We start from the raw sequence: 17,143 nt of genomic DNA on the forward strand, positions 1-17,143 counted from the left end.
ATTGTACCATTTATAGTTTCAATGGTCATGAATAGTTCTTCCCCACAATCTCACCAACACTTATTTCTTTTTTTAAATAATAAATTTAATTTTTATTGGTGTTCAACTTGACAACATACAGAATAACACCCAGTGCTCATCCCGTCAAGTGGCCCCCTCAGTGCCTGTCACCCATCCACCCCCACCCCCCGCCCTCCTCCCCTTCCACCACCCCTAGTTCATTTCCCAGAGTTAGGAGTCTTTATGTCCTGTCTCCCTTTCTGATATTTCCTACCCATTTCTTCTCCCTTCCCTTATATTCCCTTTCACTATTATTTATATTCCCCAAATGAATGAGAACATACACTGTTTGTCCTTCTCCGATTGACTTACTTCACTCAGCATAATACCCTCCAGTTCCATCCACGTTGAAGCAAATGGTGGGTATTTGTCATTTCTAATGGCTGACCAACACTTATTTCTTATCAGACACCCTTATTGCATACCAACTTCCAGGTACAGGTATTCTCTGAATTATTTTTGTTTCTTCTTGTGTCATTACCACATTTTTAAAAAGTTGCTTTTAAAATAGAAGTCACCATAAGATCCAGTAATTCTGCTTCTGGATATATACCCAGAAGAATCGAAGACAAGGTCTCAAAGAGCTATTTGCACAGCTCATGTTCACAGTAGCATTCACAATAGCTAAAAGTCGGAAGCAACCCAAGTGTCCACCAACAGACGAATGAATAAACAAAATGTGATATATACATACAATGGAATGTTATTCAGCCTTAAAAAAGAAGGAAATGGGCAGCCTGGGTGGCTCAATGGTTTAGCACCGCCTTCAGCCCAGGGTATGACTCTGGGGTCCCGGGATCAGGTCTCGCATTGGGTTCCCTGCATGGAGCCTGCTTCTCCCTCTGCCTGTGTCTCTGCCTCTCTCTCTCTCTCTCTCTCTCTCTGTCTGTCTCTCTCATCAATAAATAAATAAAATCTATTTTTAAAAAAAAGGAAGGAAGGAAATTCAGACACATGCTGCAGTGTGGATTACCTTCAGGATGTCACGCTAAGTGAAGTCAGTCACCAAAAGATAAATACTGTATGAAATTCCACATACATATGGTACTTAATGTAATCATATCTGTAGAAACAGAAAGAATGGCAGTTGCCAGGTCCTGGGGAGAGAGATAAATGAGGAGCTGTTTTTTAATGGGTATAGAGTCTCAGTTTTGCAAGATGAAAAGTGTCATGGAGATTGGTTGCATGGCAACGCAAATATATTGAACCGTACACTTTAAAATAGTTAGGATGGTAAATGTTTTACGTTATATATATATTTTATTCTACTTTTTAAAAAGCCTTCTCTAGCAACAATGACAAAAGAAGTCCCTTTTAATAGTTCTTACTCTTTGGTACTCTGCAGTTTGATCAGGAACTCTTTAAACCTGCTCAAGAATAAGTGCATCTTGAATCTGAGCGTTCAAATATTCCACAAGTCTGAAAAACTATCAGTTATTATTCTTCGAGAACAGCTCACAGCCATTCTCTCTAGTTTCCCTTTCTGACACTACTGGATAGACACCGGACCTTTCTTTTTAATTTTCCATTTATTTAGGTCCTGTGTTGCATTCTAGTATAGTTTCTCAAGTTACGTGTCAGAGTTCCCGCCAAAAGTCTAGTTCTCAAATACTGAATGGAAGATTTGTGTGTGTGTGTGTGTGTGTGTGTGTGTGTGTGTGTTCTGTTACTGCATATGCAGTAACAGTAGCATTCTCTTCCACCCTAATTCTTGCAAACGTCGGAGTGGTGAAGGTGGACGCTTTTGAAGTAAGAACAAAGTTTGAGCAGATTCACATCATTAGTGTAAAAACCAGCTACCACAACTCCATTAGAAAGCCCCACAGTGACTTGTCCTCCCATCACTTAGTGAATCTGCTCCAGCAGCTGTTCCGTCATTTGGGTTTGCTGCTGTGTTTTTATATGAGATCAGCAGTTAGTTTCATTACTATAAATATTCCAGCTTTCTGGAACAAACCTTTGTGTTCTGAAAAACCCTGACACACTTACAGCTCTTAACTTTTTAATGAGAATTGCTTTATGGTTGACTTTGTTAATAAGAAATAGTTGAAAAAAAGGAAAATAAGTTTAAGTGGAATTGTACTTTACCAGATGTGAAGCAAAAATATCTAGATGCATTCTCACTCTTAATAAAAGAAAGTTGAACTAAAAAAAAGAGAGAAGGAATATATATTTATATATAGGATTAAAGATATAATATATTTAATAATATATATAATATATTAATATAATATATAATATGTATTAATATATATATTGGGTTAAGGATATATATTGGATTAAGGATATATTGGATTAAGGATATATATTATGGATTAAGGCAGTGGGTCACCAAATGGAACCAGAAGTGAAAAATCAAGAAACAGGGAGACACAGGCTCTTGTCCACAACTCAGGAGAACGTGCTGAAGCCAAAATGATACAGTATTACTATCCTGCACTCGACAAATATAAAACACAAGCAGGAGGCTGCTTCCTCTCAAGTGCTAGGCGTCAATGAACACCATCAAGCCGGATTACATGACATCCCAAAGCCTGGCCGCAGCATCTCACGCGGCGTTTACGGCCTTGAGCCAGACATTTATTCCTAAGCTTCTGTTCCCGTTACGTGGGCAGCCGTGAGAATCAAAATGAGGTAAGGCGGGCGAAAGAGCTACACACCGAAGTCCTGTTAGGATATTTTCTCAATCCTAAAGCATTATTAGGGCGGCCCGGGGGGCTCAGCGGTTTAGCGCCGCCTTCAGCCCAGGGCGTGACCCCGGGGTCCTGGGATCGAATCCCGCGTCGGGCTCCCTGCAGGGAGCCTGCTTGTCCCTCCGCCTGTCTATCTCATGAATAAATAAATAAAATATTTTTTTAAAAAAATGGTCAACTGCACTATGGACCTAATAATAATCGCTTGGAAAGGAGGTGAAGGGCAACAATGCACTAGGGGTGTACTTAGGGACTTTCCGATTTGGGAAGTTAAAAAATAGGGAAAAAGTGTGCTTTTAGAATTGGGGTAGCACGGTCCTGTACCGGCTCTCTTTACTGTGTCCGCAAGTGCCCTTTTCTTCAATTCGCATGATTCCCCTCCCCCTCAGCGCTCGGTGGTACCAACCTCCCTCCGACAGCGGCCAGAGCTCTCCGCGCTGGGTCTCTAACCCGCGTCTCGCGGCTCCCACGGGACCGGCTCTCTCACGCCCAGCTGCGCTCCTGCACTGTCATTGGCTGCCGCTCCCCCGGCCCCGCCCACAGCAGCGTCCCTCCTGATTGGACGCCCACGTCCTTTTGTTAGGGCGGGAGGCGGATCCTCGGGCTTTGACAAAGGACGATTGGGGCGTCGTGCCGCTAGTGCGCAGGCGTGCCTTCTCGAGTGGGGATTGGTAGGCCACGGGGCGGGACGGGGCGGGGCTCCGGTTTCGGCGCATGCTCTGTAGGCTCAGGGGGCGGAGCTGCCGGCGCCAGTTGGTCCAGGCGTCGGGGCCTGAGCGGTCCTCCCGGTTCCCTCCGGCTCCCGGCGCCTCCGACGGCAGGTGAGGGCCTGGCCCCGGGCGAGTGGAAGCGCAAGGGCGTGGAGGGCGGGGTGGGCTGGACGCGGCCCGGCGCACGGGGGGCCCGGGAGGAGCGGCCGAGGGCCTGGGCATGAGGGATGCTGAGGCCTGCCTCCCTGCAGCCCCCTGCGCAGCCGCCTCCCCATCCTCCCATTCTGGGCCGGGGGTGCCTTCGGGGAGGGGCTGTCCGTGTCCCCGAGGCGGGCCTTCCGCGCCTTCTCCCGCCTCCTCCCTCGAGGCACCGGGGCCTGCGGAGGGGCGTCTGGGCGGGATGGACGTGTCGGTGGCTGCTCTGCCGGGAGCCGGGCAGGTGGGAGGAGCGGGCGCCCCGGGGCGGGGGGGGGGGTGCTGGACGGAGCCCCCAGCTTAGGTTCCACCGGGGCTTCCCCCAAGGGTCCCGCCCAGCAAGTTTTGGGGAGTTAACGGTTGGAAAAGGAGACAAGAGGCTGCGTCTCGGAAAGGCTGGACTTCAGTTATACAATGTATCCATTCCACTCCTATGACGTAAGCATGTTAGGGACCTGCTGCGCCGCGGTCCCGGCAGCGTGGGCCTGGCCCCCCCAGCGCCCAGGGCTGTGCCGGTCCTCGGGGGTTGAACCCACCACGATCCTCGCCGAGCTCTGGGGATCTGGCTGCCCCCCCACCCGCCCCCCTGTTCCAGTCCTCTCTGGCCCCGGGCCATGAAACTGGATTCATCCAACCACAGCAATTGAGAACTTGAACAGGCCTGCACGGACACACCCACGTTGGAAGTTGCTGCAGCTGTGAATGGGACGAAATTCACCTTCAAGTTGCTTAGTGAAACATCAAGGGAATTTAACGTCAAAGATGGCGGGGAAAAAATAATTTGGCGATTTTTAGATGAGGGCTGCATTTGCATCATACAACGGGGGGAAAAAAAACAGCCAAAAACCAGGGACTTTACAGACTTCATGGTTAGACCCGCCTGCAGCATCTTGGTACAGACCATTGGCTGTGAAGCCTAAGGCAGGTGCATAGCCCCTCTGAGGGGCGGTATCCACAAATATAAATTACAGTGCCCTTGTGCTGATTTGATGAGTTAGTAGTATCCGTGAAGCATTTAGCATATTAATGAACAATGACATTTTAGTCGCCTTACTCGTTCACCAGTAAGTGGGTGACGTGAAAATCAGTTTTAGATGCAGAAAAGTTGGTTGGTTGAGGTTGGATGGATGTCAGGAAACAGTCTCAAAATCTTAGGTGTGGTGGTGCGGTGGGAAAACTAGCCTGGGTAGTCCTGGCCTGGCCGGTGACTACTTCTGTGACTTTGGGTAAGCCATTGTGATCTTGGGCCTCAGTTTGTTTATTTGTAAGGTGGGCCGCTAGATCAGATGATTTTTGTGGCCTGAGTTAGAACCAAAAGGAAGAGAAGATACCAGCTAACCTTATTGAATACCTTCTACCCATGAGGTACCATTGCAAGCACGTTCTATAGATCAGTTCATTGAATTCTTGCAACGAAACTATGAGGTACATACTCTTACCCTCATTTTACAGATGAGGAAACTGAGGCCGAGGTGTTAACCTTGCTCAGGGTTCCGGAGCTTATAAATAACAGAGCTAGGATTTAAATCCAGGTAATATACATTTGGTCCTTAATTATTTTGTTTTGAACCTGCTTCTTAACTGGTACTATTCAAGGTACTAGAAGGGAAGGTAAAGGTTTATTTTATTTTTTTGAAAGATTTTATTGATTCATGAGAAACACAGGAGAGAGAGAGAGAGAGAGAGAGGCAGAGACACAGGCAGAGGGAGTGCTTAAGCAGGTTCCATGCAGGGACCCCAATGTGGGACTCCATCCCAGGTCTCCAGAATCACGCTCTGGGCTGAAGGCGGCGCTAAACCGCTGAGCCATACGGGCTGCCTGATAAAGGTTTATTTTGATAAAACAGTAGTCTTTGGTCACAGGTGTGTGAGCATGGAAAATGGGTCCATCCTGATGTTTGTCACACTTCTTAACCCTTATTCTCTCCGTTCCTTTTGCTTCCTGGACTTAAATTATCAGAATAATTCTAGATTTTCTTCTGCTGACCAAGGCTAGATGAAGATAGACCCCAAGACTTACTGTGATTTTTGAAGAAGGTTTGAGATCCAACCTAGGCTTCGGTCAGAATTGACAGAGTGACAGCCATATATCCATTTCCAGCTTTAGGATAAAGAGATCAGCCTTAATATCCCACACTCAATGTTCTCACACTTGAGAGACTTTGGTCTGGATTTTCTTTTCACATCGGCTTTGCATTTATGTCCAGGAACAGAAGGAATTGAAAATGAACTCATTATTTTAATTAAGTAGGCTCCATGCTGAGCGTCAAGTCAGGCCCCTGAGATCAAGACCCAAGCTGAGATCAAGAGTCGGACACTTAACTGAGCCACTCAGGGACCCCAAAAGTGAACTCTTAAAAGCAAATTTCACATAAAATTGGATTGATACAATAGCAACTATAGACTGAAAAAAGGATTTTATAGCTGAAAAACTTCATCTGGTATTAAGTGCATATTATTACATAGTACTGTACTAATGTAGGCATTGTGAGGTTTGAGGATCTTATTTTAAAAGAAAATAAAATCTGTGGCTAAAATACTTTGATATAAAGAGCTCAATGAACCTTCTGATCTTATATATAAATAAATCAGTTTATTAGTCTAAATTTCCTGGAAGACCTTGAATATAGATAAGAATAGCATTTTGAGGCCAGCCTGTTTAACCGTATCGGAATAAGAGAAAATTGCTACTCATCTTTTTGTTGTACAGAAGCAGCTGGCTATGCTCTTGTCTGCTTTATTAGAGAGTCATGAAATACGCTTTGCCCAGGGCAGCCACATAGTGTTGGGCAGATTGTGCACTGTACAATCCTTAGGGTGCAATCTTACACAGGCTGTGAGGTGAATAGTATTCTCTTGGGTTGTGTTGTGTATCCTATAGCACTGTTCTTGTGCCAGCCAGGCTTTTGTGCCCTTGTTTCCACCCCCATCTTCAGTGTGTATTTCTAAACTTCATTTTTCTTCTAATAAGCCCCTTCTCCATTTTTCAGCCTTTTTTTCTTTCACTTTTTCAGATGAAATCAGACTATTGATAAACCATACAAAGATTTTCTATGGTTTGGGTTACACGTGGCCAAATTTCAGAAACTGGCTTCATTATGACACTGATCAATTTGGAACACTTTGCTTTTGTAGAAGACTTTTGGGTTTCAGTGTTAGACTGAAACATAGGCAAAAGAAGTACACCACATCCATATACTAAACCTGATTTCAAAGTCGGTTGCTTTGATCGTACGATTGCTTTGGCTTCTGTATAGCTTTTCTCAGCTGTCGTGAAAATTTTGTTTTAGCTTGTATTCTTAAAAGCACTAAATATTAGAAATTTGAAGCACTTTTGTACATTATTTAGCAGGCGAAATAGCCAAGCTGCAGACACTACTGTTGCTGAGTCCTCCCAAGATCGCTTTTGCTTTTGGGCTGTTGCCTATGTCATCCATCCCAGACCTGTGTTAGCCGGGTCTGTGGTTGGTAGGAAAAGTGCTTTATGTATACAATGGAATATTCCTCGCCCATTAGAAACGACAAATACGCACCATTTGCTTCAACGTGGATGGAACTGGAGGGTATTATGCTGAGTGAAGTAAGTCAGTCATAGAAGGACAAACATTGTATGTTCTCATTCATTTGGGGAATATAAATAATAGTGAAAGGGAATATAAGGGAAGGGAGAAGAAATGCGTGGGAAGTATCAGAAAGGGAGACAGAACATAAAGACTCTTAACTCTGGGAAACAAACTAGGGGTGGTGGAAGGGGGGGAGGGCGGGGGGTGGGGGTGAATGGGTGACGGGCACTGAGGGGGGCATTTGACGGGATGAGCACTGGGTATTCTGTATGTTGGTAAATTGAACACCAATAAAAAATAAATTTATTAAAAAAAAAAAGGAAAAGTGCTCTTTGCTCTGGCAAGTGCCAAATAAAGTTTTCACTGCTAACACTCTTCCTCTTCAATTATAAAGAGATATGTTGTTGATTGAATGGAGAGGGATAATTTTTGACTGTGGTCTCCAAATATAGTAAGTTGAATAATCTGAAGAATTTTTGAAAAGATCTTTAGTAATCGGTCTACTTGGGTTTGTAGATATACTAATATATATTACATATTAATATATGTTTATATATTATAATATGTAATATATATGTAATTATATATTTTTTAAAGATTTTATTTATTCATGAGAGAGAGAGGCAGAGACACAGGCGGAGAAGAGAAGCAGGCTCCATGCAGGGAGCCCGGTATTACATCTTTTTCATGTGGTTTTCTCAGGTTTTTTGTACTTCGGAGAAAGTTCACACATGTATGTGATACAATATGTACACATTATATATATTACATCTGCGTTATACATATGTAATATGTACACAATATGTAATATACATATAAACTTTCTCTGAAGTACAAAGAAGCTGAGAATTAAAACCATGTGAAAACAGTGTGAGGAAGAGCTAGATAATGCTCTAATGCTAGATAAATCTATCTAATCTAATGCTAGATAAATAGAAAGATTCTAGAAGACTCAGAGTAGATGTATTAAACATTGTCAATATTATACCATTTGTAGCTAGTTCTTTAATAATGCCATGTAAAGGATGTTTAATGTCTTGCTTCTTTAGACCAACAAGTGATCTCTTATTTCAAAGGGAGTTTATACATTCGTACACTAAGCATTTTATCTCCATGTTCATGCCAGTGTCTGAAGTGTCAGTTTTATTAACTGTGAGAGAATATTCAATACACTGATAACTCTTGTGATTCGAGTTCTAGCATGTAGATATCCTTGTTCAGTATGTCTGGGTTCCACCAGTTAGCATATAGAAGCGTAAGAACGCCTTGGTATATAGTAGGTACTCCGCAAGTAATTTGTAGAAAGAGTAACAATATTAACAGGTCTAAACTGCTTCAGTGAGTAGATTAGATTGCTTTACCAAATCTGTCTGGTTTACTTAAAATGTTGAGCACACTGACTATGAAATGAATGTTAGCTATAGAGCAGAACGTGTTTCACAGGAATTTTATTGCCTTAGTATTTTGGAAACTTTTTTTCTTCCTTTTTTTTTTTTTTTTGAGAGATTGTACCTACAGGTGAGGGGGGAGAGGGAGAAGGAGAGGTAGAGAGAGTCTTAACCAGACTGTGCTAAGTGTGAAGCCTGACATCAGGCTGGATCTCACCACCCGGAGATCATGACCTCTGCCAAAATCAAGAGTTGGACGTTTACCAACTTAGCCAACCAGGTGCCCCAATATTTTGGAAGCTTTTATAGAAACAATAAAATGTTCATATTTATATTCTTATTCACATCCCAATTAACTAGGAAGTAACAAGTTGATATTTTTCATTTATCCCGTATTAGTGTTTCAGATAACTCGTATTTTTCTCTTGAACTTTATCAATTAAAAAGTATTAAACAGTATATGTAAAGTAAAACTTTAATAATGAAAAATATTTTTAGAGAGACTGGTCTTCATCCCTGTCATCATCCTTAACATAAGAGCTGTTTTAATTTTGCTGCTATTTGTATTTATGTATACTTTACATAATTTACCTCAGTAAATACACAATTTTATAAACATTCTTCCATGTTATTATAGTCATCATAATTATTTTTAGTAGCCACTTGAATAGACAGATTTATACGATCTGAAGAGAAACCAGAGTATAGCCTCTTGAATAGAAACTACGGTAATTAACCAGACTCTGAATGGACTCTGAATGGGCAGTCCATGTTGTTTCCAATTTAGTGGGTAGTAAATAAAGCTGAAGATTTTATGTATCTAATTTTTTTCCTTCTTTGTGATTTTCCTTAGGCTAAATTTCCAAGAGCTAAATTGCTTAGTAAAAAATATTTAAATGTTTTTATGAATCTAGTTTGTTACTATACTGCTTTCAGAGAAGATACATATTTAAAATTTGTGTCTAATATTTTATTTGTTCCATAACTTTGCTAGCATTGATCATTATTTCCATTTAAAACTTTTAATAAATGTACAGTGATATTTTATTGCTGTATATGTGTCTTTCTAACTCTTATTGCAGACCATTCATCAAGGATTTTGTATCCAAGGCCTAAAAGCTTGTTACCCAAGATGATGAATGCCGACATGGATGGTATGTTCTTTATTTTCCTTTTTTGTGTATTCCTGGTTTTGTGGATGCTTTTGGTTTAATTAAGCAATGGAAAGAACAGGAAGCAATATTTAGAAAGCTTGTATTTGACTAATATTTATATCTTACCTAGTTGTAGAAAGGATTGGTAATGGCAAAACAATTTTTCTTCCACCTTGGTGTCCTTATCTGTCTTGTGGGCATCTAACTTTTTCCTTTGTTGGGCTCTTGTTCAAGTAAGATAATGAATGCAAAATATTTTGTATATCTTTAAGTGCTACATGACACAAATGGTACCTAATGTTAATAGTAAATCTGAACCTTTGTATTACAGCAGTTGATGCTGAAAATCAGGTGGAACTGGAGGAAAAAACACGACTTATTAACCAAGTGTTGGAACTGCAACACACACTTGAAGGTTAGTTTCCATTTTGTAGTTTTCTTGAATATCTAATTAGCTGAAATTGTAAGCATTTATTTTGCTAAATTTTGTTAGTGTGCCCCCAGTTTTTAAAAGTATAAAACTTTAGGTCTATATCAATAGTTTCTTTTCCCTCCTGCCTGCAGCTTTGGCTAATGATTGTAAAGAACAGATGTGCTTCAATAAGAAAGTCAAATAGTGTTCTTATGCATCCTCTGGGTTTAATGTAATGCTATTTATTACATGAGAGTCTCTCTTAAGCCCCTGCACTGTGTTATTACTGAGTCCATTTTAATAAAGCTTATACTGGGACGCCTGGGTGGCTCAGCGGTTGAGCGTCCTGCCATCAGTTCAGGGTGTGATCCCAGGGTCTGGGATCAAGTCCTACATTGGGTTCCCTGCATGGACCTGCTTCTCCCTCTGCCTATGTCTCTGCCTCTCTCTCTGTGTCCCTCATGAATAAATAAAATCTTTAAAAAATAATAATAAAGCTTATACTAAAGTTTTTACTTTAAAGGAGTATGTTAGCTTCAGAGATTAAAAGTGAATTGATAGGAGTTTTTTTCATTTCCTAAATGTCTTGCACAAAATACTACCACTGAAACATCTGGGTTTTAATAAAATTAAGAGGTTGTGGGTTTTTTTTCTTTCTTTAATAGCAGAGTGAGCAGATCATGTCATTTCACTGGCTTCCCATTTCACAGTTAATAAAAGCCAGGTTACTCTCTGGAAGTCCGTTACCTCCTTTCAGAGTCAGTCATGTCACACTCTCCGCCTCATACATCCTACCTCAGACACGGATCTCCTTACTATTCTTTCAGCAAGCTTCTACTCAGGGTCTTAGTGGTTGCTGTTCTCTGAATGTCTTTCCCTTAGGTGTTTGCATTCTATATGGCTCATTCCCTCACTTCCTTTAGATTTCTGGTCAGTTCCTTTACCAAAATAGCTATAGCTATTGCTGACTATACTGTATAATAGAGCAACTTCCCTTTTGCTTCCTCTGATTTTTATCCTTTTTTTCTCCTGACCCCTACTTGGTTGGTGCCCCCTAGATGCACCGTGCCTACATGCACATTAGAATGTAAGCTCTGTGAGGGCAAGGGCTTTTGTTACTACTGCCTCTAGAACCGTGCCTGGCTCCTAGAGGGTACGCAGTACTTAGCTGTTCAGTGAATGAATGGAGGTAATGTTTTACTTGATCATTAAGAGCTGTGTCTTTTGAATTTCTTGCTAATGTAAAAATACAAAATGTTCAATTGCTTGGAAACTTTCTATATCCAGTGTATAATTGGAGTTGTGTGTTTGCCTACCACATTTTCTAAAGCATTTCTAACAAAGATGCAGTTTTTTTTCTATGTTGATAAGACATGAATCAAAATTCACATTTTAAAAACCAAGTCTGTATAGAAATCACAATTTTAGGAAATAACTACTCAACATAGATGCTATTTACCAAGAATAACATTTAGCCTAATGTGAAATCTCTTTTTAAGAATTTTGGTCATTTATTTGCACTGTTTACTTTGTTTGCCCTAATTTCTAAAGTTGCTTGAATTTAAAAACAAAATTTAAAGATTGTTTTCTTTTAAGAATGAATCTTTATTTTATAATATGAAGTCATTGCCATCATTTTATTGATAATGGGCTTTTTTTGTTTTTAAATACAGACCTCTCTGCAAGAGTAGATGCGGTTAAGGAAGAAAATCTGAAGCTAAAATCAGAAAACCAAGTTCTTGGACAATATATAGAAAACCTCATGTCCGCTTCTAGTGTTTTTCAAACAACTGACACAAAAAGCAAAAGAAAGTAAGGGATTGACATCCCTTCTATTTCATGGAATTGCTGCTGATCTTTCTTTAAAACTTGGATAGATTTAAAAAGTTATAGTACTTTTGTTTGTGGCTTAATTGAATATTTATGAAGATGTCAGATATAGGCAAAATTAAGAGCATAACAGAAGACTTCCATGAGTTTGTGTATAATATGTTAGTCTATGAAAATGTGCAAATGTATTGTAGAGACTTTATAATTAGAAATGCATATATTTATGAAACTTGAAGATGAATGTTTTATCAAATTTGATTTATAGGTTTAGCACTATCTTTTATTATAAGCATAAGAGATACAAGAACCACCGTGTTGTGAAAAGTGACCAAAATCATGTACTGAACGCACAGCTTTATGTACCCTGCCCACCATGTTGTGCCTCTTCTCCATTTGCTTCTTCCTTCTCATTTCCCTTCCTCTAAGGAAAAAATTGGTTTCACATTTGTAAAGGTAATAGTTAATCATCTGTGAGAGTAACCTGAGCTTGAATTGTTGAAACTTAACTAAGATACTTTCTCAGTTAGGGTTTGTCATAGTAATAGGGTTGTTGATTTTTCTTTCATCAGTTGAAAACAGAGGCTATAAGTATGAAGACTTTTCTTTGCAACTGAATTATCAAATTGGGAAGGTTTGGTTAAAAACTTAACTTTTGCACAAAATAACCCCACTTGGTATCTGAAAAAAATGAGCTCTGTGGTTATACGTTTGGAATAGAGTATTTTGAGAAAAATATTAATAGGATGGGAAGATACTTGGCAAACAGTAGTAACCAACTCCAAATGTTTTTACTCCAGATTTGTGTGATCTCTGGCACAGACTAGGTATTTTGGGTGATACACACACACACACACACACACACACAAGAAGGTAGATTAAATGTGAATAACCTTATGTCAACCACATGTAGAAGAGAACAGTTACAGAGTTTAGTCTTAACATTTATTTGTAGCACCCAGCAGATCAACTTTTGCAAAATCCCTTTAGAAGAGTGTTTTGGTATCAGAATCATGAATAATAAAAGGGAGTTTTACATGTATACTAATTGATATTTTCTCAGTATTTTAATCTCACTACTTATCCCAGAATTTTCTGTAAACCTAACTGCTTGGTTTGCAGAGTTTTAGTCACCCTTTGACAGTTTGTAAGAATTTAGTTTGTAGATTCCATTTGGTAAGAAATTAGTATCGGAAGTAATGTTAAAATATTAACTAGGTAAAGACGTCCACTAATATAGTTTTGGTCGTTAGATTTGGGCTACTTTTAATCATGGAATAATATGTTTGTATTGGTGTAAGATTCAATGAATGACTTTAGCTGTAGGAATATAATAGTTATACTGCAAATATTTTGCATCCCTTTTGTGACCTAATTTACAAACATTTAAAATTGTGTTGCAATTTTGCTTTGCTGTTTAATAAAAAGCTGTTTCAGAGATTGTGTGTGTGTTAATACAGTAACTGTGGCGTGTATAATGGTGTAGTGGTGTATCTGGGGTGGTTCAAAGCCACAGGGGGACTAGCATATCTTATTTAAATACCAGTTACTGTATGTGTAGGGAAATATTCTTATTAAACAAATGTTATGGGGTATTTTACATAAATTTTAAAATAAAAGAATTCAGAAAAAGATCCAAGATTGCCAGGGGAAAGGTGGTTGTAATTTTTAGATTAGGCTAAGCTCCTATAACAAGAGATACACTAATAATACAGAAGTTTCTCTCCCAACTAACGGTTCTGAGGTTAAGCATTGCAGACTAGCAGGCTTTATTCCCATAATGATTCAGGGGCATGAGCTGAGGATAGCTCTGCCATCTTCAACCATGGCCTCCAAAGCACTCTGATCTCTCATTTTCAGAGAAACCGCATGGGACACATACAAAGTTGTAAGGGTCAGGCCTCCCCGGAAATGGCACATAGGTTTTTCTTACATTCCAATGGTACAGAGACTTAGTCACATCTAGATGTCTTTGGCTGGAAGCCACCGACTCCAGCTACAACTTTATCACCATAAAAGCACGTAGAGGATTTTGCTAGCAACTAGCAGCCGCAGCCCTCTTCTCTTGCTAATGAGCTTCTGTGCACAACCTTCCCCCACACAGAACATACCCAACCCCTTCTTAACCAGTTAGTGATTCAACTCAAAATCCAGGATCTCCGACAAGGTCCCTCAGTTATAGATGTGGCTTCTAATAGTCTGACAACTTCTAAACTGATGTGCAAATTATTTGGTCTCACCCTCTCCTCTGCCCATTTATAATGGGGTGGTGAGGACAGGAACCCCAAATAAAAACTCTTAACTTGGAAAATGGAATAAAGGGAAACATGTATTGATTCAAAGATTCAAATCAACTGTAGGATATTGCTGGGAAACCCTGAGTAGAGTCTGTCCCCGAAGGTGGAGCAACAAGTACCTTGATCAGACCCTGATCCTGCTCCCTGGCAAGGGACTCCCTTGTTTGTTACCCTCAGTGGCTTCCACTCTGCAAAGTTCACTCTTACCCACTTCTCTCCATGGCTCTATCTGAAGTAGGGGCTGGGAGTGTGCCTTGTATGGGAGTTGTGGAAACAGTGCACTTATTGCTGGCATGAGCTTGGTGCCCATTGTTTTAGGGCCAAGCTCACATTTCTTGAGCAGTAAAATTCCCTCAAAAGTTCTCTATGTTTCTAGTTCCACATGTTAGGAATCACAATCGAGCAGAGCACTTTTCTAGACCAAATTCTCCAAGTGTGCTTTCCTTGTCCCAGAACCCTGCCTCTCTTCAGTGGAGGCTACCTTGAGACCAACTGAAAGGAAGACTGCACTGGGAACGCTACACCCAGCTCATCACTGCAGGGGGTGGATCCCTTTGGCTTAACAAGGGGCAAAGAGGACTTTCTGGGCTTCCCTCGCAGCCTCCCACACTTCAAAAAGAAGACAATCAGACTTTTTTATTATTATTATTCAGGGTACAAAAGCACTTGGCTTTTCTCATCCTTTGGAGTTCCTAATAGCTGATGTTTCTCTATTCCTCTCTGCTTGGGAGACTGCCCACTTCTTTCATGTTATGTCTTGCTAAAAACATCAAGGACCAGGCAATTCATTTTATTCTGACTTTTCCAACTGCTACCCATAGAGCTATCAACTCAGTGGGTGACAAAATGTGACCTGAAATACAAGTCCCACCTGCTTGTCATGTGAATGGTAAACCCGTGCTATATATACATTTTGTTTTCCTTCAGCATCTCACTTCAGGCTATCAATTTCTGTATTAGGAATATAGACGGGGGGGGGGGCGCCTCGGTGGCTCAGCAGTTGAGTGTCTGCCTTAGGTTCAGGGACTGACCCTGGGTCCCGGGATCGAGTCCCACGTGGGGCTCCCTGCAGGCAGCCTGCTTCTCCCTCTGCCTGTGTCTCCGCCTCTCATGAATGAATGAATAAATTCTTACAAAAAAAAAAGGGCAAGAAAAAAAATATAGAGGGTAAGCTGTATGCACAGGGACTGCATCTGACATAGACTCTCTCCGAGACCAAACTTCAACCAGGCTCTTCTGAGCCTTGTAGCCTGGACCTCATCATAGGCCCTCTCTCTGGCCTATGCCAGTTTTCGAAAGAACGCTGCTAAGTCACTTTAGAAAGACCCCCCCCCCCCACTCTCAGCATCTGATCACCCTGGTTTGCCAAGGTGAAAACAGTTTAGCAAGCATCCCTCTACCCTTGATGTCTCCTCTTAGTAATTTTCCTCTCCCTGGATTTTGCTAATTGACTTTAAATCCCCAGTTGTCTTTGCTGTCTCTGGAGTTGATCCAAGTACCTCTGCCCTACTGCTACAGTCTTGGGCACCTCCTGTAGTAGAATAAAGTCTTCCTCACTGTTTAACAAGGGTCAGGATCAATTTTTTCTTTAATACTTGTAGCACTAAATGCTGGTGGAATGATGACTGGCAGGAAAACCAGCACACTTCTCTCCTAAACCACCTCTTCCCCAGTAGGACTCCCCTCAATACTGATAATAGCATTCCATCCAGAATTTGTCCTCTTTATATACCCTTTGGACTTTATTTATAGCAAGTTAACTATAGATCATATCCCTCATCTGGAGTTCTTGGGACCAGATGTTTCAAAATTTAGAATTTTTCATATTACACAAAGTATTACGAACAAGATTTGGAGAAGCACCTATAATCAAATACATTAACATTTCCATAGCAAATAGATGAATTTAATACTAGGTACGATAAAGGCCCGGCAGAGAGGTCAGGTTTGGCTGCCAAATGAATTTTGGTGTCAAACATGAAAACCCTGCAACTTTTCACAGACTTTTTGATTTTTGCAACAAAAATGTGTGCAGAAAAATAACCAAAATCATCTAAGCATGTAACCCCTACCAGTTGATAATGTCACATTTCTATTCCTGTCTGTCACTCTTCCCTTTGATCTTGCCCTTTTTTCCAAAAGAAAAACGAGACGATAGAATAGAAAACAGAATCCAAAACTAACTTTGTGGTCCAAGGCAAAACAAAACCATCTTAAATCTGAAGAAAGTAAAATCTTTCTTCACTTTGCCCGGGCAGTTTCTCCCTGTCTGGAGTTAACACCCTCTAGTGGTTGTCCGTAGACACTTCTCCAGCACTGAAATAATCAATTACCAGCTAAGACCGAGATGACTTCAGTTAAGACCATTTGCAAATCACGAAAGAACAGAAAATGTGATTACATTCAAATTTAAGAATTGGTAGAGAGAATGACTTTACAGCCTCTTAGCTACTCTGTCTGCAAAACAACTACAGTTTATTTCTCTTAAATCGTAGATTTCATGGTGTTTAAACACAAATTTACCATAACAAGAACTTATGTTGTTGGCCTTAGGATCTAATTTCCCTTATAATGGAGATGGATGGTGAGGAGTGAGGACAAAAGTAAAGTAATGCAGTAGAAACACTGGTATAATGTATTTACCTCGTTTTAGGTTTTATATATTATTTATAGATGGCTTACCAAGTGTTTACATTATTAAAACTTGAGAATAAAAAAACAAAACAAAAAACAAAAAAAAAAACCGAGAATATTCCCAAATTTTACAAAGAATGTAAAATTGTGTTCATTTAACAAACTCCAACTACATGGTAAGATACTATGCTAGGGGTTAAAATAATCCAA

The 17,143-nt window shown here is 40.4% G+C and overlaps 1 protein-coding gene across 3 annotated transcripts in view; it reads left to right on the forward strand.

Moving 5' to 3' along the window:
* SCOC (short coiled-coil protein) overlaps positions 1–13,451 on the forward strand; it is a 41,783-nt gene extending 28,332 nt beyond the window's left edge. Inside the window, exons 1-4 of one of the 3 annotated variants that reach the window (XM_055316988.1) lie at positions 3,492–3,574; positions 9,692–9,763; positions 10,095–10,178; positions 11,849–13,451. In XM_055316988.1, the coding sequence (XP_055172963.1) occupies positions 9,742–9,763; positions 10,095–10,178; positions 11,849–11,991 (249 nt within the window). In that variant the 5' untranslated portion in view covers positions 3,492–3,574; positions 9,692–9,741 and the 3' untranslated portion in view covers positions 11,992–13,451. Of the gene's footprint in view, positions 1–3,491; positions 3,575–7,035; positions 7,239–9,691; positions 9,764–10,094; positions 10,179–11,848 lie in introns of those variants that run through there. The other 2 variants (XM_055316987.1, XM_055316986.1) reach the window with 2 other exon arrangements.
* The last annotated feature ends 3,692 nt before the right edge of the window (positions 13,452–17,143 follow it).

The sequence above is a fragment of the Nyctereutes procyonoides genome, unplaced genomic scaffold (assembly GCF_905146905.1).
Source record: "Nyctereutes procyonoides isolate TBG_1078 unplaced genomic scaffold, NYPRO_anot_genome, whole genome shotgun sequence".
Taxonomy (NCBI): Eukaryota; Metazoa; Chordata; class Mammalia; order Carnivora; family Canidae; genus Nyctereutes; species Nyctereutes procyonoides.